General features: G+C 32.2%; 2 protein-coding genes across 2 annotated transcripts; both read left to right on the top strand.

Annotated features, from left to right (window-relative positions):
• The first annotated feature begins 1,263 nt into the window (after positions 1-1,263).
• Positions 1,264-10,132, top strand: LOC107435987 (putative transcription elongation factor SPT5 homolog 1). Its single transcript, XM_016047625.4, has 22 exons — positions 1,264-1,875; positions 4,001-4,239; positions 4,329-4,475; positions 4,603-4,761; positions 4,852-4,935; positions 5,196-5,266; positions 5,346-5,703; positions 5,846-6,001; positions 6,109-6,206; positions 6,306-6,354; positions 6,439-6,591; positions 6,671-6,814; positions 6,926-7,007; positions 7,096-7,254; positions 7,326-7,374; positions 7,450-7,544; positions 7,679-7,757; positions 8,141-8,195; positions 8,293-8,410; positions 8,519-8,662; positions 9,198-9,298; positions 9,831-10,132. The coding sequence occupies exons 1-22, from the start codon at positions 1,551-1,553 to the stop codon at positions 10,074-10,076; spliced, it is 3,111 nt and encodes a 1,036-aa protein (XP_015903111.3). The 5' UTR covers positions 1,264-1,550; the 3' UTR covers positions 10,077-10,132.
• A 4,680-nt stretch (positions 10,133-14,812) lies between these two features.
• LOC107435978 (auxin efflux carrier component 6) lies at positions 14,813-19,762 on the top strand. Its single transcript, XM_016047611.4, has 7 exons — positions 14,813-15,342; positions 15,784-16,463; positions 18,034-18,223; positions 18,344-18,429; positions 18,794-18,951; positions 19,215-19,291; positions 19,546-19,762. The coding sequence occupies exons 1-7, from the start codon at positions 14,915-14,917 to the stop codon at positions 19,610-19,612; spliced, it is 1,686 nt and encodes a 561-aa protein (XP_015903097.1). The 5' UTR covers positions 14,813-14,914; the 3' UTR covers positions 19,613-19,762.
• The last annotated feature ends 7,198 nt before the right edge of the window (positions 19,763-26,960 follow it).

The raw sequence follows: 26,960 nt of genomic DNA, 5'->3' as shown, positions 1-26,960 counted from the left end.
CAAATAGTCGGAGTAGCAAGCTGTGGCTCTGACATCAATTACTCAAGGAGCTTGTGGTTAGTAGTAAGAGAAGCAATGTAATTGATATCAATTACCTCTTGCATATGCATCATGTGCAGAGCATATGATCTATAGCTTAGTGTATATCAACGCCAATTTCCCTATTAAAATTTGGTTCACAAGTCCTTTTCATACACTGCAATAGTCTCGTCAGAAGGAGACATTTCATGTTATAAACGAAATACAACATTTCCCCCCTTTTTTTTTTTGGTAAATAAATAAAAAAAATAGAACATGATAACGATGGAATTCTACAGAATTTATTGAGGCCCCAACACCAAACCCAAATCCAAAACCCAATACTCAAGCTTATTAATAAAAAAAAAAAAATAATAATTAATTGCTCGTGTTGTATGTTGTTTGCGATGTATCCAATAGCATGTAAATTTGTGTAAGATAAATATTAAACAGTGACTATTTGAGTTTGTTAAATATATAAGTTGATTATTAAAATGCATAATACAAAATCAATCACCAATTTAAACTGTATTGGTTTTTTATTTTTCTTTCAAGCTTATTTAATAAACTATAATTATTATTAGATAACACTTAGATATAAACGAATAACACATAATGGCGTAAGAATTAAAAAAAAAAAAATAGAGAACGAAAAGAAAACTAATAACTATGTTAAGTTGTGTTTGATTTTTACTTTTTGTTTCTATCTTTTATTAAATTATGTACAATTTGTTTATTTCAATTATTTATTAATCTTAATTAATGGTAATTAAAATTTATTAAATATATCAATTAATTATACATGAGAAAAAATATATATATATCACACAATTTCAAATTGGTTTTCATTTACAATTTGTATATATATTTTTCTCCCATAACTCTTTTTTTTTTTTTTTTTGGTGATATGTTTTCTCCTTTAGGTTAAACCTAATTGAGATGTATAATTTATCCACTAACACAAATAAAACAATTGAATACATTATACACCATGTAATAGAAATAGAAATAAAAGATAGAACCGAGAATCAAACAGATTGGTGCAATTTATTAATTTTTTAAATTTTTATCTAATTATATATAATTTATTTATGTTAAATGTTAATTAATAATAATTTATTATCAAACTAAAGCCTAAAGTTAGAAAAAAAAAAAAAAAAGTGATAAAATTGTGAGATACAGTATTAGCTGATAATTTTCTCTTACTCAGATGTAAATTATGCAACGATATCAACAAAACGGCATTATATACAGTTTAAATACATTTTTACGGCTGGTCTTCGTCACCGTCGGTCAGATGAGAAAACCGCCTTCTCTCAGTGAAACCAAACACACACGAGAGAAAAAGAAAATCCCTAAAATCCCAAAAATCCTCTTATATATTCCCCAAATCTCAAATTTCCAAAATCCATTTCCTGCTTGCTAGGGTTTTCTTGGTTGTTTTGTTTTTTGTTTTTCTTCGATACCCAACCGAATAGCGCTCTCTCTCTTTTTCTCTCTGAAGCGCCGAGTTCCATCTCAATCGAAGAGCTATGCGTCGGCGAGACGAGGACGACGACGATCTGGAGCCGGAGGAGGAAGACGATGAAGACTATGGGGAACAGGAGCAAAACCTAGACGACGAGCTTGAGGAAGAGGAGGAGGAGGAAGATGTGGGCAGAGGCCGCTCCAAAAGTAAGCGGAGGAGATCGGAAGAAGTCTATGAGGATGAAGAAGAATATGAGGATGAAGATGATGACTATGGCGGTGGCGGCAGTAGGAAGCGCCGCAACAAGAGGTCCTCCGGTTCGCAGTTTTTTGATCTCGAGGCCGAAGTTGATACTGATGATGAAGAGGAGGAGGATGAAGGCGAAGATGGTACGATTTTTTTGGTCATTAGCTTTTTATTTTTTCTTAGTTCTAATATTTTGTAATTTAGGTTTTAGGAGCGGTTCTTGTTGTTTTTGTTGGTCAATTTGGATTGGATTGGATTTATTTTTGTTATAATTGTTGAGGTTCTTTGTTGGTTTGGGGATTTTTGGTTGTTTGATGTTGAAGAGGTGGGGTTGAAATATGTAGTTTGCATCGGTATTGAGGTTCCGGAAAAGTCTATAGAGAGTTGGAAATTTTAGTCCAGTTTGCTAATGCTTTGTTAAGTTGTGATATTTAGGAGCATAATTGGCATTATGCAACCAGATTGTAGAAGAGGGTGATTAGATGTTTTGAGAGATTGGGCGTATTTAGCTAGACTTTTTATTATGGGAAATTCTTTTTACTTCTTTGAGGTTTTTCGTTTTCCTTGACGTCCTCAAAAATAGTTTTGAACCTTGAAGATGAGAGAATGTACTTAGACGGTCTTTGGCTTATAGAATTAATTTTCTGATTTAATTTTGATAAATATTGACATATTGATTTAGGTGCAGATGACTTGTTGTGGCATTTTGTCCCTAGTAAATTATGTTATTTGTTGTGATTATACCTAGTTTTACATTGGCAAGGTTTATTGTGAATTCGTGATCACTCTAGAGTCTATGATATTATCAATGCCTGTTGCACTTCCGGTAATCATTATATATTTTGTTCATATTTTTTTCTTATTATTTCTCTTAGCCTAGTAATATATGAAAAGCTGAGGTTCCCAGATTCCATGAATTTCTTATTCATTTTGAAAATTACACGAAGATAGTAGCGGATATTTGGTAGAATGGTATTTATTATTAAAGTAATTAAAAAAAAGTAATTAAAAAAAAAAAAAAAGAAAGTGTTTTTGGCTCTCTGTCTAAAGAGTCAAAGATCACTCTCTATTTTGATTTTCTAAAAGAATTGGAATGTTTCTTTAGCTCTGTTCCTCTAGAAAATAAAAGTGCGTAACTCAATCAGAGGGTGTACTGGAGATGCTCTTACAATATTTTATTTTGGCAAGTAATTTTCTTGGACATAGAGATAAAATGTTTGTAAGATTGTTAGGTATATCGTTATAAATATTTAAGCTTTTAGAAAACTTATGATGTATGCTTGTTTTCAAAAGAGGATTTGTTTCAAGTACAAATATAATTATATTTTTTCTCTTTGTTGCTTGTGCCAAATGAAGGCATTTTAAAAATTGTGCGTTAAAATCAGATTCTATTCAGTTGCAACCAATTTTTGTCAAATTCATTTTGTTTGGCATGTGTAATCTTATAGATTAAATTGCAATATAAGCAGATAGCAGAGGTCTGCCCTTAAAATTGTACTTGCGATAATGAGTAAAGGGGATCATCCTATACCCTGAAGTGGCTGGAATTAGAATATTTCAAGGCTATACTGTTACTTTTATGCATTTTGTGTTGTTTGGTCAGAATTTTTTAAGTTCAGAGTTGAGTTTTTCTTTTTTTTTTTAAGTATAATATGCGTGTTCTTTAATTATTCGAAAGTCTTTATAATTATGAAGAAGGATTTCTTTGTTTTTTAGCATGATCTAGTATATCTATGATTGGCTAATTTGTTTTGTTGTAATGGTGATTTCCTGAACAATTTCTTTTAGGGGACGCTTCGAAAGCTGAATCTCAAGATTTTCTTTGTTATTGACATTTGATCTTTTAAAATTTGCAATTGTAGTCTATGAATTATGAAGCCAATCTCAAGCTCAAACATGGCTGGTTTGTTCTCGAACGTCAAACTGTGCGGATTAAGCATATTAATTTAGTGGTCACTCTATTCAAAGTAAAACTTTAGCTTTGTTTCAAAAAAGATGCTGCATCTGTTTGTAATACTGAAAGAATGATATGGTTACTTGGGACCTCATATTACCCTTGTTGGTTATCAGATCCTCTCACTACCTCGCTTGCTCTCTCTTTCCTGCCTCTCCCTCTATATTATTATTATTATTGGCATGTTTGTAGTTTCATTTGTGGTATGTCTTGTATATCTTATTGTATGTGAAAGTGTTAGTTGTTTGAGAGAGCTTTATGTGGAGAATGCATGGTCTTTAAATTCTTCTTAATATAATGATATCTGTGTACAGACTTCATAGATGAGAGTGGAGCTGACATCCCTGATGAGGATGTTGGTAGAGGGATGCATCGTAGTACATTGCTTCCACGTGAGGAGGACCAAGAAGATTATGAGGCTCTTGAGAGAAGAATTCAGGCAAGATATGCCAAGTCTAGTCACAGAGAATATGATGAGGAAACTACAGACGTAGATCAGCAAGCTCTATTGCCATCTGTTAGGGATCCAAAGTTTTGGATGGTTAAATGTGCGGTATGATCTTGATTATTTTTATTTTTCTGTGAGTTTACTAGTAATGAATTCTTTTGTAGGTAACGGAATTTTGTGTTGATGTATTTCAGATTGGTCGTGAGCGAGAGGTTGCGGTTTGCTTGATGCAAAAGTTCATTGATAAAGGATCTGAATTGCAAATCACGTCTGCTTTTGCTCTTGATCACCTGAAAAATTATATTTATGTTGAAGCACATAAAGAAGCCCATGTTAGAGAGGTATATATTATTGATATCTGTATAATTTGAGATGCTTTTCTGTAGCAGGAATTGGATCATGTTTTATGTTTTGTGGTACTCCTTCATACATATTGATGTTGCAACTTTTTTTGTGCTTTTGCTTTAGGCTTGCAAAGGCCTGCGCAATTTGTACACCCAGTCAATTAAGATGGTTCCTATTCGAGAAATGACTGATGTTCTTTCAGTTGAAAGCAAATCAATAGATCTTTCGAGGGATACTTGGGTTAGGATGAAGATTGGGACGTATAAAAGAGATCTTGCTAAGGTAGGGACTAAAGTTCTGTTGACTCATATTATCATTCTCCTGATAGCTCTTGCTAAAGTATGGACTAAAGGTCAAGATTTATTTTTGCAGGTGGTAGATGTGGATGATGTGCGGCAAAGAGTTACTGTGAAATTAATTCCAAGAGTTGATTTACAGGCTCTTGCAAGTAAATTGGTAAATGCATATTTTCTATGGTTCATGCTGTCCGACTTCAGCTTGTTTATAAATAAATTTTCGTGTCATTCCTTTGTTAGTTGAAATCTGATGGAGTTCTGTATTCATCTATAAAGATTAATAAAGGTTCTTATTTATTGTTTGCAGCTTGATCCTAAAGATCATTCTCTATTTTATTATTCCTGCTTTATTCCTTGTGAGGATCAAATTTTGTTGATTGTCTGTTTTCTCAGTAATTTCAAAAACTTCCTATATTACAGGATGGAAGGGAAGTTGTGAAAAAGAAGGCATTTGTTCCTCCACCCCGCTTTATAAATGCTGATGAAGTTAGGTAAGTGCAATGGGGTATTCCATTTGATTTGATGTCTGGATTCACTACTAATGTTTTATGATATTTCTGCTCTGTTCAGGGATCTGAATATTCGTGTGGAGCGTAGACGAGATCCAATGAGTGGTGATTATTTTGATAATATTGGTGGAATGCTCTTTAAAGATGGTTTCTTATATAAAACGGTATCGATGAAATCTATTAGTACTCAAAATATCAATCCCACTTTTGATGAACTTGAAAAATTTCGGAAGCCTGGTGAAAATGGAGATGGAGATATTGGTAGTCTGTCTACATTGTTTGCAAACCGGAAAAAGGGGCACTTTATGAAGGGTGATGCAGTTATTGTTGTCAAGGGAGATCTGAAAAATTTGAAAGGATGGGTTGATAAAGTTGAGGAAGAAAATGTTCATATCAGACCAGATGGGGAGGGCCTTCCAGTAAGATTTTTTAATTTATCAAAGTGATTTCGTTATTCATGCTTGGTCAGATCTAAAGTAATGCTCCAAAAGTTACCAACCAATATGTAAACTAAGTTTTATGATGATTTGTTTATTCTCATAGTGAATTTTGTTTTCACAGAAAACTGTTGCCGTAAATGAAAAAGAGCTTTGCAAGTACTTTGAACCCGGGAACCATGTGAAAGTTGTCTCTGGTACTCACAAAGGTGCAACTGGTATGGTCGTTAAGGTTGAGCAGCATGTGCTTATAATTATATCCGATACGACAAAGGAAGATGTGAGTGATTTATTTTCTTTTGAGTTCTATGTAAGATATGTGGACTTGATAATACTTTTCTACGAGAGTAGTATTTTAGAAATGAAATAACTATGCACCATCTTCAGGTCCGTGTGTTTGCGGATGATGTTGTGGAGAGCTCTGAGGTGACATCTGGCATTACCAGAATTGGGGATTATGAACTACATGATCTTGTCTTACTGGAGTATACTTTCTCCCTTGCTCTTTCTCCAGTTTTAGAAATGATTTTTTTTTTTTTTTTCTATTCTTAACATTTACAATTTTTTTGTTTTAACTGATGCAGTAACAATAGCTTTGGTGTTATTATACGTGTAGAAAGTGAAGCATTTCAGGTTCATATTGTTGTTTACAGTGACTGGACTTCAATGTTCTCTTTTAAATCAGTTTTTCTCTTATGTATGTTTGTTGTTTTATAGGTGCTTAAGGGAGTGACAGAGAGACCTGAGGTTTCTCTTGTCAGATTAAGAGAGATAAAATGCAAGATAGATAAAAAAAATAGTGTGCAAGATCGACATAAGAATACAATATGTGTGAAAGATGTTGTGAGGATCGTTGATGGCCCTTGTAAAGTGAGAACTCTTGACTTGATTCACATCACCACTATGTCTTCTAAGTTATGTTATATAATCACTGTTTCTTTCATATTAGGGAAAGCAAGGTCCTGTGGAACACATATACAGGGGAGTATTATTTATCTTTGACCGCCATCATCTTGAGCATGCAGGTTTTATTTGTGCTAAGTCACAATCTTGTTCTGTGGTGGGAGGATCTCGTGCCAATGGTGATAGAAATGTGAGTCTTTTTTGTGTACTCTGTGGGTTTAAATTCTTCATGCTAGTAATCCTATTGTATTTTTGTTATGATAACTGAAGGTCTTACATTCCATTTTTCTATGTTATTTAGGGTGATGCTTTTTCACAATTCAAAACTCCTCGTATTCCCCCATCGCCTAGGAGATTTTCTAGAGGAGGCCCTCCAATTGACTGTATGCTGCTGATTTTTGTTGCATTATATTTCATTCATATGGTACTGTCAATTGTTATGAATTAATTGGGTTTATATTTATTGTTCAGCTGGTGGGAGGCATAGAGGTGGAAGAGGGCATGATGGTATGGTTGGTGCTATAGTAAAAATTAGCCAGGGTAATTTTAAGGGCTATAAAGGCCGCGTTAAAGACATCAAAGGACAAACTGTACGGATTGAATTGGAGTCCCAAATGAGGGTTGTTACAGGCAAGTCAAAGCCTTTGGAAATTCTTCTATTCTTGGTTATTAGTGACTAACTCGGAATTTGTTTTGTGCAGTTGATAGGAAATGCATTTCTGACAACTTCAATACTAGCACTCCATATCGGTAATTTTTTGAATTTTGTCATTTGTTGTTTTGAGTTTATGGTTTGGAAAATTAATACTGCATTTTATTTTTCAGTGACACACCTCGATATGGTATGGGAAGTGAGACTCCAATGCATCCTTCTAGAACTCCACTACATCCATACATGACCCCCATGAGAGATGCTGGAGGTTTCTTTTTCTTCTGAATCTTCTTGTTTCACTTGTTTTAGAAACGTGGACCCTTTATATCAGTTCTGTTAGTACTTATAGAACTTGAAACTTTTCAAAGCATTGATATTCTTTTTTTTCATCTCTTTCTCCAGCTACACCTATTCATGATGGCATGAGGACGCCCATGCGTGACAGAGCTTGGAATCCTTTTGCACCAATGAGTCCTCCGAGGTAATAAACTTTGTTCTGTACAAGCACACTCTTTTTGAATTACCAATGTTATATCTACTAAACTTTGTCGATTGAAGACTTTTGCCAGCATTACTGAAGGTGATTTCTTAGATGTGGGAATGTATTAATCTATTGGCATACTTTGCATTATTAATGTGACTAGTATCTTATTTTACCTCTTCTCTGTCGTTATATCATATGTTGACTTTGTGTTAACCATCTTCTCAAGATGAGGGATGTCGGTTAGTTGTGGTCAGAGCAGCATTGTGTATCTCTTGACTGTAATTTGTTTTAATTGCCATTAGCCGTATATCATTTTTACATTTATTGATGGTTTGGGAAAAGATGGTATATTTTACATGTATTGATGTTGGTAATTTTAGGGACAATTGGGAGGATGGAAACCCTGCATCTTGGGGAGCTAGCCCTCAGTATCAGGTCAGCAAATATTTACTAATTTGACCAATCTTTTAGATAAGCCCTGTATTGTTTATGTTTTCGGTAAAGGTTTAATGTTCTGTTTTTCGATTTTCAGCCAGGAAGTCCTCCTTCACGTCCATATGAAGCACCAACTCCTGGTTCAGGTTGGGTTAACACACCTGGTGGCAATTATAGTGAAGCTGGAACACCAAGGGACAGTGGTTCGGCATATGGTATGGCAAATCAGTTATTCATTATTTATTATTTGTTTTTGGAATTTGAACTTTGACATCTCATTATGTTAGTTTCCTTCTTAGTCCAACTATTTGTGTCTATTGCAGCCAATGCTCCAAGCCCATACTTACCATCAACCCCTGGTGGACAGCCAATGACGCCAAATTCAGTATCTTATCTTCCAGGAACCCCTGGAGGGCAACCAATGACACCAGGCACTGGTGGTCTGGATGTTATGTCACCTGTCATAGGTCAGTTTGGAGTGTGCTTTTGTTTGGCTTAATTTTTGTTGTGATGAAAGAAATTGCTGATGCTAGTTTGTTATTGTTTGAATTTGGTATGTATTATTGAATTAAATAATAATTTAATAAGAAAGCATTTGTACTATGTTCCTCTGGTGGAAAAACTGGAAGATACTAAGTTCAGGATGGTATTTATTTTATATATATATATATATATTTTTTTTTTTTTTTTGGCGTAGTCCTTTTTATCAACCTTCATTCAGGTATTTGAAGCCCAACATTGTTTTAAAATGGAGTTTAACTAGGATTGAATGCATGAAGAACTTTCGGGCTCATTTGGGGTGTGGGACTGGACTGGATTGGACCATACACTATTGAATGGATCAGTCATATTTGGCTAAATTTAAAATAGCTCAATTTTGTTGGACCAAATTTAAAATTATCCAATCTGATCCAGACCAGTCCGGCATTTCAAGCGGGTTTTAATTACTCTGAAAGTCAGTACTTAGAATGGATTACGAATTTAAGGTTTCTATTTTGGCAGGTGGAGATAATGAAGGGCCGTGGTTCATGCCAGACGTATTGGTCAATGTACGCAGGTCTGGAGAGGAATCCATTGTTGGTATTGTCCGAGAGGTTCTCCAGGTATGTTCACTTTGCGTATCCTACATTTTCTGGGTATCAGACTTTTGAAAATGTAAAAAAGAAGAATGATGGACGATCAGGGTATGCTGATGCTTGGGTTGGAAATCAGCTGTTTCTATTGTCCATTAGAATTGAATCCCCTAGTGGGATAGATAGGGAAACTAAAAGGTGCAGACCAGTGTCTTGGGTCAATTTGTCAGAAACCTACCTTATGTTTGTTATAAGCTTTTCTTGAATCTTTTGAACGTTACTTCAAGGAAGAAAAAAGTTAGAAAGAAAAGAATGTTTCATATCATGAACTTAAAATATGGTCTTGGGTTTCCTTTGGGCAATCATTAGTTTCTATCTTCTTTTGGCTGATGCATGTTGCGCCATTAAACGGCAATTTGTCATGAATTGCCTGTGAAACTGCCATGTTTTTATTTTCTGTTTTTTATTTTTATTCAAGCACTTAAATCATTTTGGTTATGACCCTCTCTCTCTCTTTTTTATTTTTTATTTTTTATTTTATTATTATTTTTTTTTTTTGCAGGATGGTTCTTGTAGGGTGGTTCTTGGATTGAGTGGCAATGGTGAAATAATATCGGCACTTCCTAATGAAATGGAGGCAGTGGTACCAAGGAAGGGCGACAAGATCAAGATCACGGGTGGTTCTTTACGTGGTGCCACTGGCAAGCTGATTGGTGTGGATGGTACTGATGGAATTGTAAAAGTAGATGACACATATGATGTTAAGATTTTGGACTTGGCTATATTGGCCAAATTAGCTCAGCCATGATTAACATGGTAATAAATCGAATTTTAAGATGTATATTGGTTTATTTCATTTGCTAATCTCTCTCTCTCTCTCTCTCTCTCTCTCTCTCTCTCATTGTTAATCTCTTGAGATTGAAGAGTTGAATTTCATTTTGTATGTCTCCAAATTCTGAAATAGTTACCATGGTGGGGGAAAAAAAAAGGAAAAAAATATGAGAACAGTTGAATTTACCTGATTCAAATTGAAAAAGAACAAAGAAAAAGAAATACTGTTTCGTTCTAGGTTCTTATTACAAAAATTAGTGTTGTTGTTTGGTTATGATATTTTCTTGTGCTACAAATGTTGGAACAATAGCACTACAAGCTCCAAATGGTTTACTAAAGTTTTTATTAATTAATGTAGTATAGATTATGTAGTATAGGTGATGTGTTATTATTTTATTAGATGATAAATAAATATAAAATTAATAAATCTATAAAGATATAAGTATAAATTAAAAATGAACCAATATGATAATGTTATATCATTTTGCCATAATACTCGGTGAACTATTGGGTGTCTTAGTGTCATCATCCATAATAATCGGTGAACTATTGGGTGTCTTAGTGTCATTGATGATGGGATTTAAATTTTTCGGACTCCATTTTTAAACCTCTCTTATTATTTTTTCAAGTGTAGAGTAGATGCCATAATTTTATTAGAGTAAAAGTTTCCCTAAAAAAATATTTTGTATGTTATTGGGAGGAATTTGGAGGCTTTTTATTTTCTTTTTAGGAGGAATAAATATTACAAAATGTCAGTTGAAGAAATAATAGGATATCAGAACCTGACATAAATTGACATGAAAAAGAACCAGCAACTTCAAAGATGAACTTTTGCTAAAACATGAGCTTTTACATTGGAAAGAAAAGAGCTCGAGTTTATTAATCATTTAAAAACTATTTTTCATATGAATCTTGCGGCTAATAATTAAGGACAAAGTTTACATAAGAGTCATGGATGGTCATGATCTCATTCTCAGCAGTGTTCCAGCACTAATTATAGTGATTGGTATTAAAAATCAATAAATTTGAAATTAAGATGATGATCTTTTGGTACACTGAAAGGCATTGCCAATCACATAATAGTTTGTCTTATGGCTCAAAACTCCAAGCATGCGTGCGTATGATTGTTGTGTATATGGTAGTAATTATCTTCTGGTTCTCTCACACTTTCTTTGTACCTATTTGTGAGCTGGCTAATAATAATAAAATATTTAATGAAAATGACTTAAAATTGTAATTGACGCTGTAGTTTTTGAGAGAACACACAAGCATTTTGTCCCTTATATATACATTGATATGAAGAAAAACTTTCATTGCAGATGTCCAGCCAACTGTGGTTAATTACTGTTTTCTCAGATAAGAATGTAGGATTCCAATCTTTATATTCCAATATCAAATATATAATATGGTCTAAATATGGTCAAGTGGAATTTGGCAATTTTTTCAATCTTGGTATTTGTGGGTTTGACTAAATTTACAACTTTTTTATGTTTGGGAGGAAAAAGAAGAATTATATCCTCCATTATTAGTCTAGCTTTCCTCTACCTAATATTCTGTCCAATTCAACTTGAAATCCAATGTTAACCTGTTACTTTAAACCATTTACTATATTATTACATGTTCCAACATCTTACTTCCCTCTTCATTGCATTTCACCAACATTGTCTCAATAATGCTAGATAACTTTCTAGAGCCATAGTATCATTACATATTATCCATATTAATTACGTGCTCACTATGACAATGATCATCTTTAGTGACAAAAAGAAAATACTTAATTGTAATCAAAACAAACAAACACAATAAAATTACATTTGGTTGCAAAATAATTGTACTTCAAAATTCTGTATTTATATATGAAAATTGTGCAAAAACTTTATTGTAAGATTGTCTATTAGGAACAATTTTAAGATCATCATCTTATCTTTATCCATTATATATAAGAAAAACAACTATAATTATGTTAATCCAATCCACAATACATATGGCTATAGTATTCATATATATATATATATATATATTATATTTAAGGTAAAAATAAATAACTAAATAAACAAAAAGGCTGGAGCAAGGCAAAAGAATAGAAGTGGGTTCTGAAGAGCTGAACCGACAGGGATGGGGACAGATGGGGCGGTGCAGACGGGCACGCGTGCATTGGAGAATCAGGTGGAGCCCACTGCATGCCACTTGTCACTTCTCTGTCTGAATTCTTCAACCACCAGATTGCGACAACACATTTGCTTGCTTCTTTACACACCCCCACTGTCTCCACCACCATTTCTATTTCTTCTTATTCCAATTTTTTAAACTACTTGAAATTTATTATTATTGTTATTTTATTAATCCAAAGGATCATATATTCATCTTTCATTATAGTACAAATAATACTAAATGTTTATTGACCAAAAAAATAATACTAAATGTTTATGCTTCTTATATACATGTACATTAGTATACCATTTTATCCAAAAAAAAAAAAAAAAACAAAACATTAGTATAGCACTTTTTGAACTTATTAGTGTAATGCCATGAAACATTGAATCAATTTTTGATTGCAATTTAATAAGAATATGTTGGTTATATAGAAGAAAACTATATTGATTAATTTGTCGGATAAAAGGGTACAAAGTGCAAAAAAAATTCAAATTTAAAAGTATTTTTTCTAATAAAATATTAAAAAAGCAATGATATATGTAAAAAGAAAAGAAACTAAAATGGATGTTTATAATTTATCCTATAATTTTGTTTTAATGCTATATATGGTGATCTAAACAAAACGTGTCACATAGAAAGCCAGATCACTAAGTGGGACAAGAACTATGCCAATTTCCAAGTTCCACTTGCCAAAAGATCAATAAAAGAAAAAATAAAAAATAAAAAAAAGGCTGTTTAGGTCTCCAAGATTGTACTTTGTGGTATGTTTAAAAAAAAAAAAAAAATGGAAAAAGGGGACCTGTATGGTTATTTACAAAGTATCACCTGTAGCCTTTGCATCAAAAGCTCAAAGTTCTTACACTTTTTTTTTTTTTATCTTTATTTTATTTTATTTCTTGGTAAGTGAATAAATTTGAGAATCGAGATAATTGAGAATCTTAGAAAGAAATCTTCAAATACAGTGGCAATGATCACTCACCCAATGGGGTTTTGCTTCAACTTTTTGGCAAAATGTAAACTTGGATCCAATCATGGACCTCAGTTTGGGATTCAAGGCAAAAGATTTAACCCACCTTTTCATTTCTCAGTTCTCATAAAAAAAAAATAAAAAAGAAGAAGAAGAAGATGAATATAAATTTGTACTCATGAGGCTTTCCTTTCCTTTATGAAATACACAAAATATCTGGTGCAATTAATTAATTAATTACTTATTTTGTTGCTTCAATAATTAATTAATTAATTAGTATCTTAAAGCTAAACCATTTTACTACATGAATTTAGCATACTTATTTGGGCCTTCAATTTCTGCCATGCATGCTTGAAACCTCGAGATCAGAGACATCTCCTAATGTTAAATGCGAAGTACAGTACAAGAAAATTACATTGGAGTAAGTTGATGTAAGAAGAGCCTTCAAAATAAGTACCTTCAAATCATGGACGAAACAAAAATATTTGGTCCATTTTCCTTGGTTGCATTTAAAAAAAAAAATAAAAAAATTCAGATCTGAATATGTGAATGACAATCATGAGTAAAGAAATTGAAAAATTATATCTTTGGGTGCTCATTTATTAGGCGAATAAATGTTTGAATTATTCGGTATGGAATTTTTGCATGATTAGGAGGAGTTTATTGTTTACCATGCGTGGGTGTTAGTTTATACTAACTTTTACACAATAATTACTTTTCAGTATGTAATTTATTAAAAAAAATTATACAAATTTTAGAAGCCCTATGAAAAAGAAGTGAGGTTGAGAAAGAGAAAAAAGAATGAGAATGAAATTAGTAGATCTAGGAGTTAATTCTAAACTCAATTTAATTATAATTTATAAGTCATATTAAAATTAATGACTTATGATGTTGTTGTTTTGGATAACTCTATGGTTCATGGATGATTCTCTCAATTAACACTTAAATTAAATAATATAAAACAAAAAGACAGCAAAATATTGTTTCGAATTATCATGATTTATGAATGTCAAAAAAGAAAAATCGACTTTTTAAAACCTATTAAAAATTTCACCTTACTTCTTACATATCATAGCAGCCTATAAAAACATTTTGTCTTCGTTGCTTTTGTGATTGAAATATAATATTTTTTTCAATGCATAGATAGATCAAATCAAACATGAAATTTATCATAAGTCATCCAAATTAATGTTTTTAATTAACTAGGGTTAGCAACAAGAAAAAACAACACAGAAAAATGAAATCAGATTAAGACATTTTTGTACAATGTCTACAAATTCAAGTCCAAAATATAAGTTAAAGAGGGAAAAAAAACAAAAAACAAAAAACTTTTGTAGTACAATGGCCGGTGTCTTTACAATTTCCACGTGGATAATGAACATCTAATAATACTACGTATAATTATAAGTAACCAAATGTATTCAAATAATAACAATAATAATAAGTAACAAAAATGAATCATTATAAAAACCTACCAAACCGTGATTCCCGGTAAACTCAGTAAAGTAACTCAAATGTAAATTCCCAAGTGTCTAGTGGGCATTCTCGTCCACAAGTTTCCTATATATATCTCCAATCGTTCACTCCCATTGTAGTCTCTTTAAGCCTCTCTTCTCATTGTTTCAGAGAGACCAAGCAAGAAGAAAAAAATTGAAAGAAAAAAAGAGGAAAAAAAAAAAAAAAAAAAAAAAAAGATGATAACGGCAGAAGATTTCTACAAGGTTATGTGTGCAATGGTTCCACTATACTTCGCCATGCTGGTGGCTTATGGGTCGGTGAAATGGTGCAGCATCTTCACTCCGGCGCAGTGCTCCGGCATCAACCGCTTCGTGGCCGTCTTCGCCGTTCCGGTGCTGTCTTTCCATTTCATATCGCAGAACAATCCTTACCAGATGGACACCAAGTTCATTCTCGCTGACACTCTCTCTAAGGTTTTCGTCCTGGTTTTGCTCTCCCTTTGGGTTATTCTCTTTAATGGTGGGTTGGATTGGCTTATCACTCTCTTCTCTGTGGCTACTTTGCCCAATACTTTGGTTATGGGTATTCCTTTGCTCAATGCTATGTATGGTGATTTCACTCAGAGCCTCATGGTGCAAGTTGTTGTCCTTCAATGCATCATATGGTATTGCACTTTACACTAAACATTCATATACATATACATACATATATATATATATATATGATTTTTTATGTGAAGTACTATATATATATATATATTATATAAATTTTTGTACAAGTTTCATCTTATTATCAATAATTTGATGAATTCCGGATATAAATTTATCCAGAATTCTTAGTTCCGCATAAGAAAACCTATACATATTCATGTATGTACTTTGATTTCTAATGTGGTAAATAAATTTTTAGAATAGTAATAAACATCACATTGTTAGTACGAAAGAAATAATTAGTCTACACCTAAAATTCAAATTAGCAAACACATTAACCAAATAATTTGACCAAAAAAGGAAAAAAAAATCACCAAATATTATTTACGGTTGATCAATACATTATTGACATTAATCATTAATGTTGAATATATAATATTGTTATATATTTGTAGGTACACACTTTTGCTATTCCTGTTCGAATACAGAGCAGCGGTGGTTCTAATCCAAAACCAATTCCCGGGTCTAACCGCAGCCTCTATTTCCAAATTCGAACTGGACGACGACGTCATCTCCCTCGACGGCGGCCGGGACCCGCTCCGAACAGAATCCGAGATCGACACCGATGGTCGTATCCGAGTCCGAATCCGACGGTCCACATCCTCCGTACCGGACTCGGCAATGTCATCATCCATAGGGCTGACTCCCAGAGCATCAAACCTCTCCAACGCCGAGATATTCTCCGTCAACACGCCGGTCCCACACCACCACCACCACCACCATGACATCATCCACCATTCCAGCCTGGACATCGCATTCGGTCTCGGCGGCGGAAACAACAATTCCGACTTGACTTATGGTGGCTACCGCTCCTCCAGCCCTCGGCTCTCCGGCTACGCTTCCTCCGACGCCTACTCTCTCCAGCCGACACCGCGAGCCTCCAACTTCAACGAGCTCGACACCACTTCCGCCACCACCACCGCAAACACGCCGACCTGGGCGCGGTCTCCGGTGACCGGGAAGGTGTTTCGGCAATCTTCTCCGGCATTTTCGGGGATGAAAATGGTGTGGGAATCTCCCGGGAAGTGTCACGAAGGTGGTGGAGAGCGACAAGGGAGCAACAAAGATGTTACAGGTACGTATTACATCAGATTCACTGTCTCTCTCTTTTATTGTCCGGAACGTTGTCGTTTTGTCTGGGGGAGCTTAGGGGTGGGGAGTTGTTGAGAGGGACAATACGGTGACGTTTGCAGTAAGTGAAAAATAAAGAGTGTTTGAACTTTGAAGCGTGTCAGATATATCACAAGGGCTTTGCATGAAATGAGCTTTTCATGTCGTTCATATGTATGTACGTTTTGTCTGTGCGGAAGGGGTTTTGAAAATGAAAGCTCCATAGCTCACGGTGGGGTTTTTGGCCCCACTTATCATCATCCACGTGGTATGGTGGGACCCAACATACAATGCCACATGTCAGTTGAGCCCAATAGGCTGACTATATATATTATAGGGCAAATGAGGCTATAGTTTATTGACCATCCTTATTTGTTAATAACAGAATTAACTAACAATATTAATGAAGTCAAAAACAGTTGAAATTGGTTATGTTTAATATTTACACGTAAAAATAATATATATATAAATTGCTATTGGCCACTCCCAATTTGCATTTGGTGGGGTGGGGTATTTTGGGTTTTAGAAATTAGAATTTATTTATTTTTTTCCCTTTTCTCTTTGGTAGGAAGTTTGGTATCAACTAAGTGGGTGAACAAAATGTAGATGAAAATTAATGTGTCACCTTTTTATCTTGTCTTCTTTTGATTCAATCACTTTTTTATGTGTCTCTTTTATTTATTTCAACAAGAATAATTTGTCACATCACTTAGTAATCAGACAGAGTATAGCAACAAAATTAACCTGCTGATGTAATATTTTGTGCTTATTATATTTTGTATAGCAAATCCCATTACTTCAATAATTAAGCATAAGAAGACGTGTGGACCCCATCATTCACTCAAAAAGTAGAAAAATAATATTAATTAAAAAAAAAAAAAAAAAACAAAGTGGGTCAAAGACACGAAGTCATATTGATTTTTTTTTTTCTTTCCTATTTTAAATTTCAAACTTTTATTTATTTGGGCACTATTTTCATACTTTATTTAGTCAGAACCTTCATTGATAGGTACCATCATTGGTTTGAGAGCACGTGTGTAATGATAGAGGTGCGAAGCATTTGATTACTCAATTTGGTAGTCATGCGAAAGAATCCCGAGAAATGATTATTCCAAGCCATGCTTATTCTAAAATTCCAATTTTCTAATTATTCTGTCTATTCTGTCTAAGTAGTGTTGTAATGTGCCTAATCAAAGAGCTACACAAATAAAATAAAACCAACCACTAACTACTCTATCTTATGCCATAATCATACTACTCTTTCTATATGTCAAATAATACTGTCTTCCAAATCTCTTTTGAGTTCAAACTACTGATATTTTTAAATAGTCATTAAATAAAACAAATATTTTTTTGATCAATTAATATTAAATCAAACAAATAACTAAGTATTTATCTAAGTAATTTTTTATTTAGATGCTTTTTTTAATTTGTTGATTACAATGTTATATGGTTATTATTTTAATATATGCACTAAATTATATTGTTCGGACACATATGTGATTATGGATTTTTGGCCAAATTTTCGGAGAAAGAAATTAGCTTTAGAGACAACAGCAAAATACCAATGCCAGAGGAAGCTAATACGAAGGTTGAAGCACAAAGAATGCCAGAAGCCTTTGTCATGCTAAAGCTCATTCTCAATGTGGTTGGAAGGAAACTTTCTCGCAACCCAAACACATACTCCAGCGTCCTAGGCCTTCTTTGGTCTCTTATCTCCTTCAAGTGAGTTAGCACATTATGTTTTGATTCTTAATCATTCTTTAGTTGATTAAAGTACATGATTGTGGTATTAATCATAAGTCTATATATATATATATATATATAATCTTTTCAACCTTGCAGATGGAATATAGGGATGCCTAGTTTGGTAAAGTATTCTATAAAGATCATTTCAGATGCAGGTCTTGGGATGGCCATGTTTAGTTTGGGTATGTCAATATATTTATATTATACAATTTTGCTTCAAATATTTAGAATATATATATATATATATATATGCATGCAGAGATATAGGTTATACAAGTATGGTATGGAAATTAATTTGTATAAATATAGAGTCATTAATTGAATCATATGCATATGACTAAGGAGTTATAATTGAGAGACAAGAAAACATTTCTAATTATCATGTTGTGGAAAATATGGATGTTATAGAAGTCAAAAACTTAGGCACTGGTGGATTATTTTCAGAGAGCTCTTATGCTATTGTTATCTATAGAATGATCATATAAGTATGAAAATGGTAATCTAATTGTGGTGAGTTTGTTTTCGTACATAATCAATTACATGCAGGACTTTTCATGGCACTTCAACCTCGTATTATTGCTTGTGGAACAAAAAGAGCGACTATGGGGATGATGATTCGCTTTATTAGTGGACCCATAATAATGTCCGCTGCATCTATTGCTATAGGATTAAGAGGTGTAAAACTCCGAGCAGCAATAGTTCAGGTAAACTTTTACCTCGTGATATTTTCATGTGCCAATGTTAATATAGGTCAACTTCTAGATTTTTGTTCAATTAATAAAATTCTTATCGAGTGAAAAAGAAATCTCATTCTAATAAAAATGATGATGTGTCATATGATCAAATCAGCTGACACATTACATGATGACTTACACTAACATGTACCTCTCACCTGTGCATTTTGATTTTGATTTTGATTTTTTTTTTGGTTTTGAGATGCAATTTGTTATTAAATGAATTATTTCAGGCAGCTCTTCCACAAGGAATAGTCCCTTTCGTCTTTGCAAGAGAATATGGGTTACATCCTGATATTTTGAGCACAGGGTAAGTTGAAGTTTACACTTTATTTATTTAACATTGTGGTTGAGAAGGTTTGAAATTAAAAAATTATCCGATAACATGGTAGTTTTTATTATTAAACTTTGTGAGTCCTTATTGGGACAATTTACTCTTTATTTTGATGGGATTTTCATATTACTTTTATAGTACTCTTTTTACTCATTGTAATTTTAAGATTTTTTACACCAATCCAAGTTTAGTTTTAACATTCTAACAACACTTCTCTTGATATTTTGCAGGGTTATTTTTGGCATGTTAGTCTCTTTACCTGTAACGCTCTTGTATTACGTATTTCTAGGCCTATGAATAAAAAAGAGAGATCAAAAGGTCAAAAAAAGTTTAGTGCTTTTTCAGCAAAGCATAAAGAGAATCCAAAGGATTATGCTGCCCCTACATGGAACAAAAACGAAGTTTAGATATCATCACATGGAAAAAAAAGTACTGATGTACTTATTATTTTCTTCTATGTACACCTACCTCATGCCCTTTTCCATGGTCGGTCAATTATATTTAATTTAGCCAATAAGCTATGGCCAAATGACGTATGAATAGGGAGTTCTATAAAGGAATATTAGGCCTATAATTAGAGCCCCCGAACCCCCCACCCCGACCTCTAAAAAAAAAAAAAAAAATAAAATAAAATTTGGGGGTCGGTAGATTTCTTTTTTTTTTTTTTTTTGGTTGCCATTCTCGTAAATGGATATAAACTAACATTGTATTATCTAAAAGGAAAATCTTTATGGGCAGGTCTTTTCATGTTCTTGGGATTGTTGTCCCTAGTAATATAGGTATAGTGGTAGCCGAAAGAAAAAAAAATTTTAATGGATTATGATGGGTTATGATTAAGGCAGAAGACTTATTTTCTTCTTGGGGATGGTGATGTGTGTGGCCTGGTAATGGTAAAGTATTTTTTGACTTATCGAAAAGCAAAAACAAAGGAAAGGCAAAATCATATCTTTTCTACTTTCTATTGCTATTTTTGTTTCTTTTAATGTTAATTTTCAAGCAACCATATTACAAAAAATATATATTTATATAGATAGATCATATATATATATACATATAGCTTTTTTCTTCTTTTTTTTTTTCTTTTTTTATTTGTTCTATTCAAAAGGATATTTTCTTTTTCCCTTTCTCTTTTAAATGTGAAACAAAGATCTAGCTGTTTTGGCTTAGATCTGAAGTTTTGTAATGTAGAAAAGAAAGCATGATTTGTCTCTGTGTGCATATATATAATACGAACAAAAAGGAATAGGAGGATTCGGATTACATGACTAAAAAAGCTTACAAAAAAATCGATCAGAATTCTTTTCTTATTATCAAAGTATGACAGTCGAGAGAGTGGAAGACAAGAGTGTTTGCAGCCTTATTAAATCGTAGAGAAGAAGTCTTGAAACATAATCATGTTTTGTTGGTCTCTGCCCCATATAGAGTACAACTCTTTGGCCCTCAACGAAAACCATTTTTTTCAAAAATTTTGCCCACCAAGTTGGACTTATATATATATAATTTGGTAATAATATATATATATATATATATATATACGTATGTATAATCTAACACAATGGGACCCCTCAATGTTCAATCAGCTGAGGTTTAATTATTTAGGTTGAAAAGTAGAATTACAATACACCCTCGAGAAATATAATATGCCTGCCTACCGTATTGATTAATCAGGTATCAACTTGTTAGGAAGCTAGCTCGAGTCCTATAGAGTAAATAAAACAAATAAATAAATAAAAATGAAAGAAAGAGGATCGAGCTACAACATGCTGTTAATTGAACCATTCTTTCGAAATCGGATTAATAATCTTGCGTAATATCACTTGTAACAAGATATAAGCATGTTGTTATTGATTTTTTTTTTTTTGGGTTAAAATTATAATTATAATGTTACTCAAATTAATTAAAGCAGAAGAAGTATCTTATTGGATAAAAAAAATAAAAAAATTTTTACACCAATTTATACGACAGAACAAAATGTTACTGCTAAAAGTGCGTACGTTTTGTTTACCAACAATTATGGCTATTCAATATTTTTGTGGTCACAACCAAATTTTGCAACTAAATGGCTAAAACATCATATTATTTTGGTCAGCTAATAATCTTCAATCCTAATTTTTGGTACATCACTAAGGTTTTTTAATTTAAAAACCATTAATGAATTAGTTTAATTAACATGTGTATATATATATATATATACACACTCGTTTTAAAAAAGTTGTTCATGGGATGGATCGGTACATTTAATATATACGATGAAACAATAAGAAGTTAAAAAATTATATAAAAATTGTAGCGAAACATATTAGATAGAATTGAAGTTTCGGCAAATTAAACCTTCATCAGGGCTAGTACTCATATGTGTACATATATATATAGATATATACATGGAAATAGGGTTTCTCTCTAATAGTAATTACCATTCGAGGTTGAGATTCATTATGATCTGGATTTGCTCGACTCGGTTTTGAAAATTAATAATTATAAGCGGAGAGTTTATTTGTTAATGTGTTTCAAAACTTTATTAGCCGCCCCCCCCCCCCCCCCCCCCCCCTAAAAAAAAAAAAAGAAGTTAAAAAGCTTGTTAATCTAGAACTACACTATACCAACAAACCCTACACATTATACAAAGGATAATAAAGAAGGATTCAAGGACGGGTATCAAATTAATTATTATATTATTGGGCTGTTTTTAGTATGCTCCTCATTTTTCACACATTAGGAAATTATGTTTACAATCACATTTTGGTAAACATATTCAATCACTAATACGTAGTTAATTGTGAAAAAGGCCATGTCATATTCTTCTTACACTTATCTAAAACCTCTGAGTTAAGTTTTTATTTGCAGTGCCATCTATACTCTATAAACACTCCTTTCCGTGTAAAATTATCAAAGGCCACAATGATCTTGTAGGGGAAAATGTGTGCGTATTGAAAAATATTATTAATTTTTATATTTCAATATTACATTTTTCATTTTGCTAAGTATAATGAGATCCATTCAATAACTATAAAAAGAATTCAAGTATAATTTATTTATTTATCATTGAACTTTTTCTTAATTCTTTTGATATCATATAACTAAATATAATTATTTTCATTGATAATAATCAAAAATTAATATTATGAGTAATATAATAAATTAAAAAAATTACATGAATAATAGTAAAGAAAAAAATAATTTTGCCTATTTTGATTAATGTAATTATTTAAAAATTTATATGCAGAGATAAATAATTTTATTAGTTTTATTTGTTAAAATTACTTTTTATTATAGTATAGAACATTTATGTATAAAACCTTGTATAATATTAATATAGAACGGTCTAATATAATAATTTTTAATTCAATACAATGCAGTTCGGTATATCAAAAGTACCGAATAAGTTTTGATAATGAATGCATCATGTCTTGTTATTATTCTTTTATCCTTACATTTAATTGTTCTCTCTAAAATAATATAAAACTTAATGATAGATTATAAATTTTTTTAAAAAAATAAAAATTCCTATGAAACACTAAAAGAATTAGAACTTTGTCTCAAAAAAATAATAAAAATTATTAAAAATTTTTCAAAAGTAATTAAAAAAAATGAAAATAAAAAAAATAAAGTTTAAGAGAAATGTATAAATACGAAAAAGTTCTGAATTTATCGAAAGGATTTTACCAAAAATCCGTATAGCATTGCCAACCAATTCTATTCCCTTTAATAAAAATGGAAATCATTACTATAAGGATCTTTTAAATATGATTTTAGAGAAATAAAAATCTTCTAATTATTTAATGGGATAAGATGCACAGTACCTATGATTTACTGAGAAATATTGGAACTTTAGAAGAAGCAAATTCAGTAACAGTAATTAATTTATTTATTTTGTTGCATTTTTCTTTTTCCACATGTTATAATTTTTTATTACTTTTATTTACTTTTTTAACTTTTCAGCCCCTCAAATATGCTAAGTGCCCCCTCTCAATTAGTCTAATTTGGTCTTTCAATCAATAAATCTCTCTTTTTATTAATAATTTTCTCATTAATTTTTCGTTGCTTTTACTCATTAAAATTTTATTACCTTAATTAATTCTTCTTATTTTAATTTGCTTTAAAACTGTATTTATTGGATAAATAAAACTATAAATAACAAATAATACTGAGTAAAATTTTTAAATTTTAATTTATTTATTTTAATTAGTTTAGATAATTTTTTTAGTTTGAAAGGAATAAGTTTCAAGTAATAATTAATTCATTATTTAAGTGATAATTGCTAACAAAATTAGCTTATATATATATATGTATATATATATTTCTTTTCTTTCTATAGAAAAATACTATTTGTTATCACTGGTAAATAATTATCAATAAAATCTATATGTTAAATGATAATTTAAATAATTATCATTAAAAAATTTACTTTTAAAATTTTAAAATAAAAAAATTCATTCAATTACACTAATGGATTGAAAAATCTTTTTTTAGTACTAACTTAGTACATGTGTTGTTAGTACATGTGTTGTTGGTCAATAAAAACACGAATTTAATAAAATTAAATATTCTAATTAAAATTAGGATAATGATTATTAAATGACAAATAGTAGGACTCATTTTTTATATAGCTTTTTCCATGTTAAAAATTGCTGACCTTCCTAGAAGCACAACGCATCTTTCAGTTTTGTCAGGATTTTGAGTTTTAGCAACCAAGCATTTATGATAAATATATAGTTTTATGTTTTTTCTTCGGAAAGTATGTAAAGGAGAAAAATTAAGGAAATGAAACAAACCAAATCTGAAGAATACAATTATTTTTGCTGGCTTGTACATTTAACTTACACTTGTAGAATTATATTCCATATAACTTAAAATCAATTATATTACATTTTTTTCCAATAATGTAATTTATGTGTAATATTTTCTTATTAAGTAGAATTATGAATAATTTGCTTTCTGAATTGTATCATCTACATAAATAGACAGGAACTTGGAGAATTGGACCTTAAGGTAATTATATCAGAGAAAGGTTAATTCTGTTAGCAGCTTTAAGATTCTTTGAAACTTTGATGCATATAAAGATCAAAACTGAACTAATATTGGCTATTATATTTGATATTCTTTGACATGATATTGTTAATTGTGTAAATCACCTGGCATGTGTAGCACAAATTCCACAGAAATATTTTTAACAAAAATTATTAATTGAAAATCTTTGAGGTTACAAGATACATGGATGAGTTTAATGTAATCATATATTATATTGATGTTTGGAACTTGGATAAAAAATTTCTTCTAGTTTGTTTGAATATAAATTTTATATATTTTAATATTCATCATTCAGTTTTTTTTTTTTTTTTTTTTGGGTAAAATTGTCGTTCAGATTTCTTATTAACTATCAAGGAATTAAGAAGGAAACAATGAAGCAAATATAATTCTCACAGGATTATCTTTTCAGAGTTCAAAATATTGCTTCTTTATTTTATTTTATTAACCAAACCCCATATTAAAATCCAATTATCGATTAAAATCTCAACAAATCAACTTCAGTTATAGACTAAAAATGCTTCGTCTCTATTAATCAACCCATCCAAATAAAATAAAATGAAATAAAATAAGAACATTCTAAAAGGTCAGCAAAAAACTCATGATTAAAGTTTCAATAAGTAAATTTAGAAAGACAAACGAATAAATCTATATTATTATTTTTATTATAATGGATACGAATCTGTCTAAACGATTATTCATCCATAAACAATATTAATATAAAATCAAAATAAATTCTACGTCATAAAATTATAATAGAAAATCACACAAAATCAACAACACAAACATATCTAAAGCCAATAGCACTACCTCTCCTCTAGCCCACGACCACGAGTGCAGCCAAGAAGGTTGTTAACACCGTAGTGTCACCCAAAGCATTTTCGTGTTACAAAGAATACTTGTGGGTGGTGGCTGTTGGTGGGCTTCTAGTTGGGCCTGAGGTTGATGCCCACATCATTAATTGATTGCAAGCTTCACTCCCCCAGCGCTGCGAGTAGAGACTGGGCGTACAAGGTAATATGTACCAACTTTGGTAAGAGAGATTGAAGTGTTTCCATTGTCATGGCTCTCAATTGAACCGTCGAACTTGTATTTTTTATAATTGACTTCGTTCACTTCGTCCACCTTGTGTGTAGGACCATAAACAAACACTGTTTTTGAAACAAAGAGCCAAGTTTTTTAACTAAATCAAGGGACTTATTGAAACCAAAAGGAAAGGCTGAAGCCAAGCAGCCTAGACTTTAGGTACACTGCCGAATTATACAATCGACAAAAGACAGCGGGAGCCAATTTGGGTCTATAGGTCCATAAATACCTTGGCTCGCCGCTCATTGACAAATAATATGGACCAAACTATTAGCTAATCTGGGAGCCTAGCAAAAAGAATAATTACTGAAATATGTAGAAATTAGAACAATGTCCTGGAAAATAGAATCGGCAGACCAGTGCAAAAAGCTTGAGTCTTTGTGAATTAAGGCCTGAATAACTGTCAATGCATTAGCTTCCAATTGGACATTACACCACTCAAAGTTCTTTGCCATCTGTAGAGCTTTCAAAATAGCTTCCAATTCCGCTACTTCAGGGTCACTCACAATTGATTTGAATGTCTGAATATGGAGGACCTTACCTCTATCGTTTCTTGCAATCACAGCAAGATAACTACCATGGCTTCTAACAGCCACATCAGAGTTGTGTTTAACAGTTCCTTGTGGAGGACATCTCCACTATGTGTTGACTCTTGCATTGAAATTTTCGAGATGATTTCCATCCATTCTGTCTCTCCGTAACGCTTCCTTCAATTCTTTAAAATGTTTCATAACAGATTCGGGAGCACGAACAATATCTTCCACTTGTCCTTCGTGCAGCACTTGGTTTCGAATCCACCACAGATGTTCCATAGCTATAACACAGTAGGCAAAAAAATCATCCTTATCCTCTCGATGAACTGGAAGGATGCCCATAGGATCTGCTATACAATTTGGAAAGTAAACCAGGTCCCTACCGTCCACCCTTTCCCATCTAGTTCCCCATGGGTTCGCAAACCAGACTCTTTTCGCTATCTTACAATGTAAGAACACATGTATCTCATTTTCATCACTCTGACACCCATGGATACACTGGGAACTCTCCAGGCTCAACCCTCTGGCTACAAGGTTTGATCGTAGGGGAAGACCGGCATTGGCCAACTTCCACTAGAAGAATTTGGACCTTTCACGTATATTACTCTTCCATAAAATTTTCCACCAGATATCTTCCCTCCTTTTGAAATTCTCTTCCATTCGGTAAGCTGATTTCACAAAAAACGTTCCAGATCTCGTCCTTGTCTAGATTAATTTGTCTGGCTAATCGTTTTTGGCCTAGAAAATTTGTTTTATGCACTTGACTGAGGCTTGATAAAAAATCCTCTCAATCCTACCATCATCCCATTGACCGGTATGCAATTTTAAAGAACTCACCATTCCAACATAATACATATCCAGACTTCTCGGCTTAGGAATGAAATCGGGAAGATTAGGTACCCAAGGGTCTTCCCAATAATTCACGGAACCTCCTCTCCCTCTTCCGAAACAAAGAGCCAAGTTGTTCAGTAATTCAATAACGTATTTTTCATACAAAATAA

This window comes from Ziziphus jujuba, chromosome 5, assembly GCF_031755915.1.
Source record: "Ziziphus jujuba cultivar Dongzao chromosome 5, ASM3175591v1".
Lineage (NCBI taxonomy): Eukaryota > Viridiplantae > Streptophyta > Magnoliopsida > Rosales > Rhamnaceae > Ziziphus > Ziziphus jujuba.
The sequence above is the reverse complement of the archived record's forward strand: the minus strand, read 5'-3'. Positions and strand labels throughout refer to the sequence as shown.

What these genes read in the sequence shown, in the direction of transcription:
- LOC107435978 (XM_016047611.4), top strand. Translation starts at nt 14,915, where the DNA reads ATGATAACGGCAGAAGATTTCTACAAGGTTATGTGTGCAATGGTTCCA. An exon ending in GTCCTTCAATGCATCATATG is followed by an intron (nt 15,343 to 15,783) that starts GTATTGCACTTT and finishes ATATATTTGTAG; the next exon opens with GTACACACTTTTGCTATTCC. An exon ending in GATGGCCATGTTTAGTTTGG is followed by an intron (nt 18,430 to 18,793) that starts GTATGTCAATAT and finishes AATTACATGCAG; the next exon opens with GACTTTTCATGGCACTTCAA.
- LOC107435987 (XM_016047625.4), top strand. Translation starts at nt 1,551, where the DNA reads ATGCGTCGGCGAGACGAGGACGACGACGATCTGGAGCCGGAGGAGGAA. An exon ending in CCGATACGACAAAGGAAGAT is followed by an intron (nt 6,002 to 6,108) that starts GTGAGTGATTTA and finishes CACCATCTTCAG; the next exon opens with GTCCGTGTGTTTGCGGATGA. An exon ending in TGTTATGTCACCTGTCATAG is followed by an intron (nt 8,663 to 9,197) that starts GTCAGTTTGGAG and finishes CTATTTTGGCAG; the next exon opens with GTGGAGATAATGAAGGGCCG.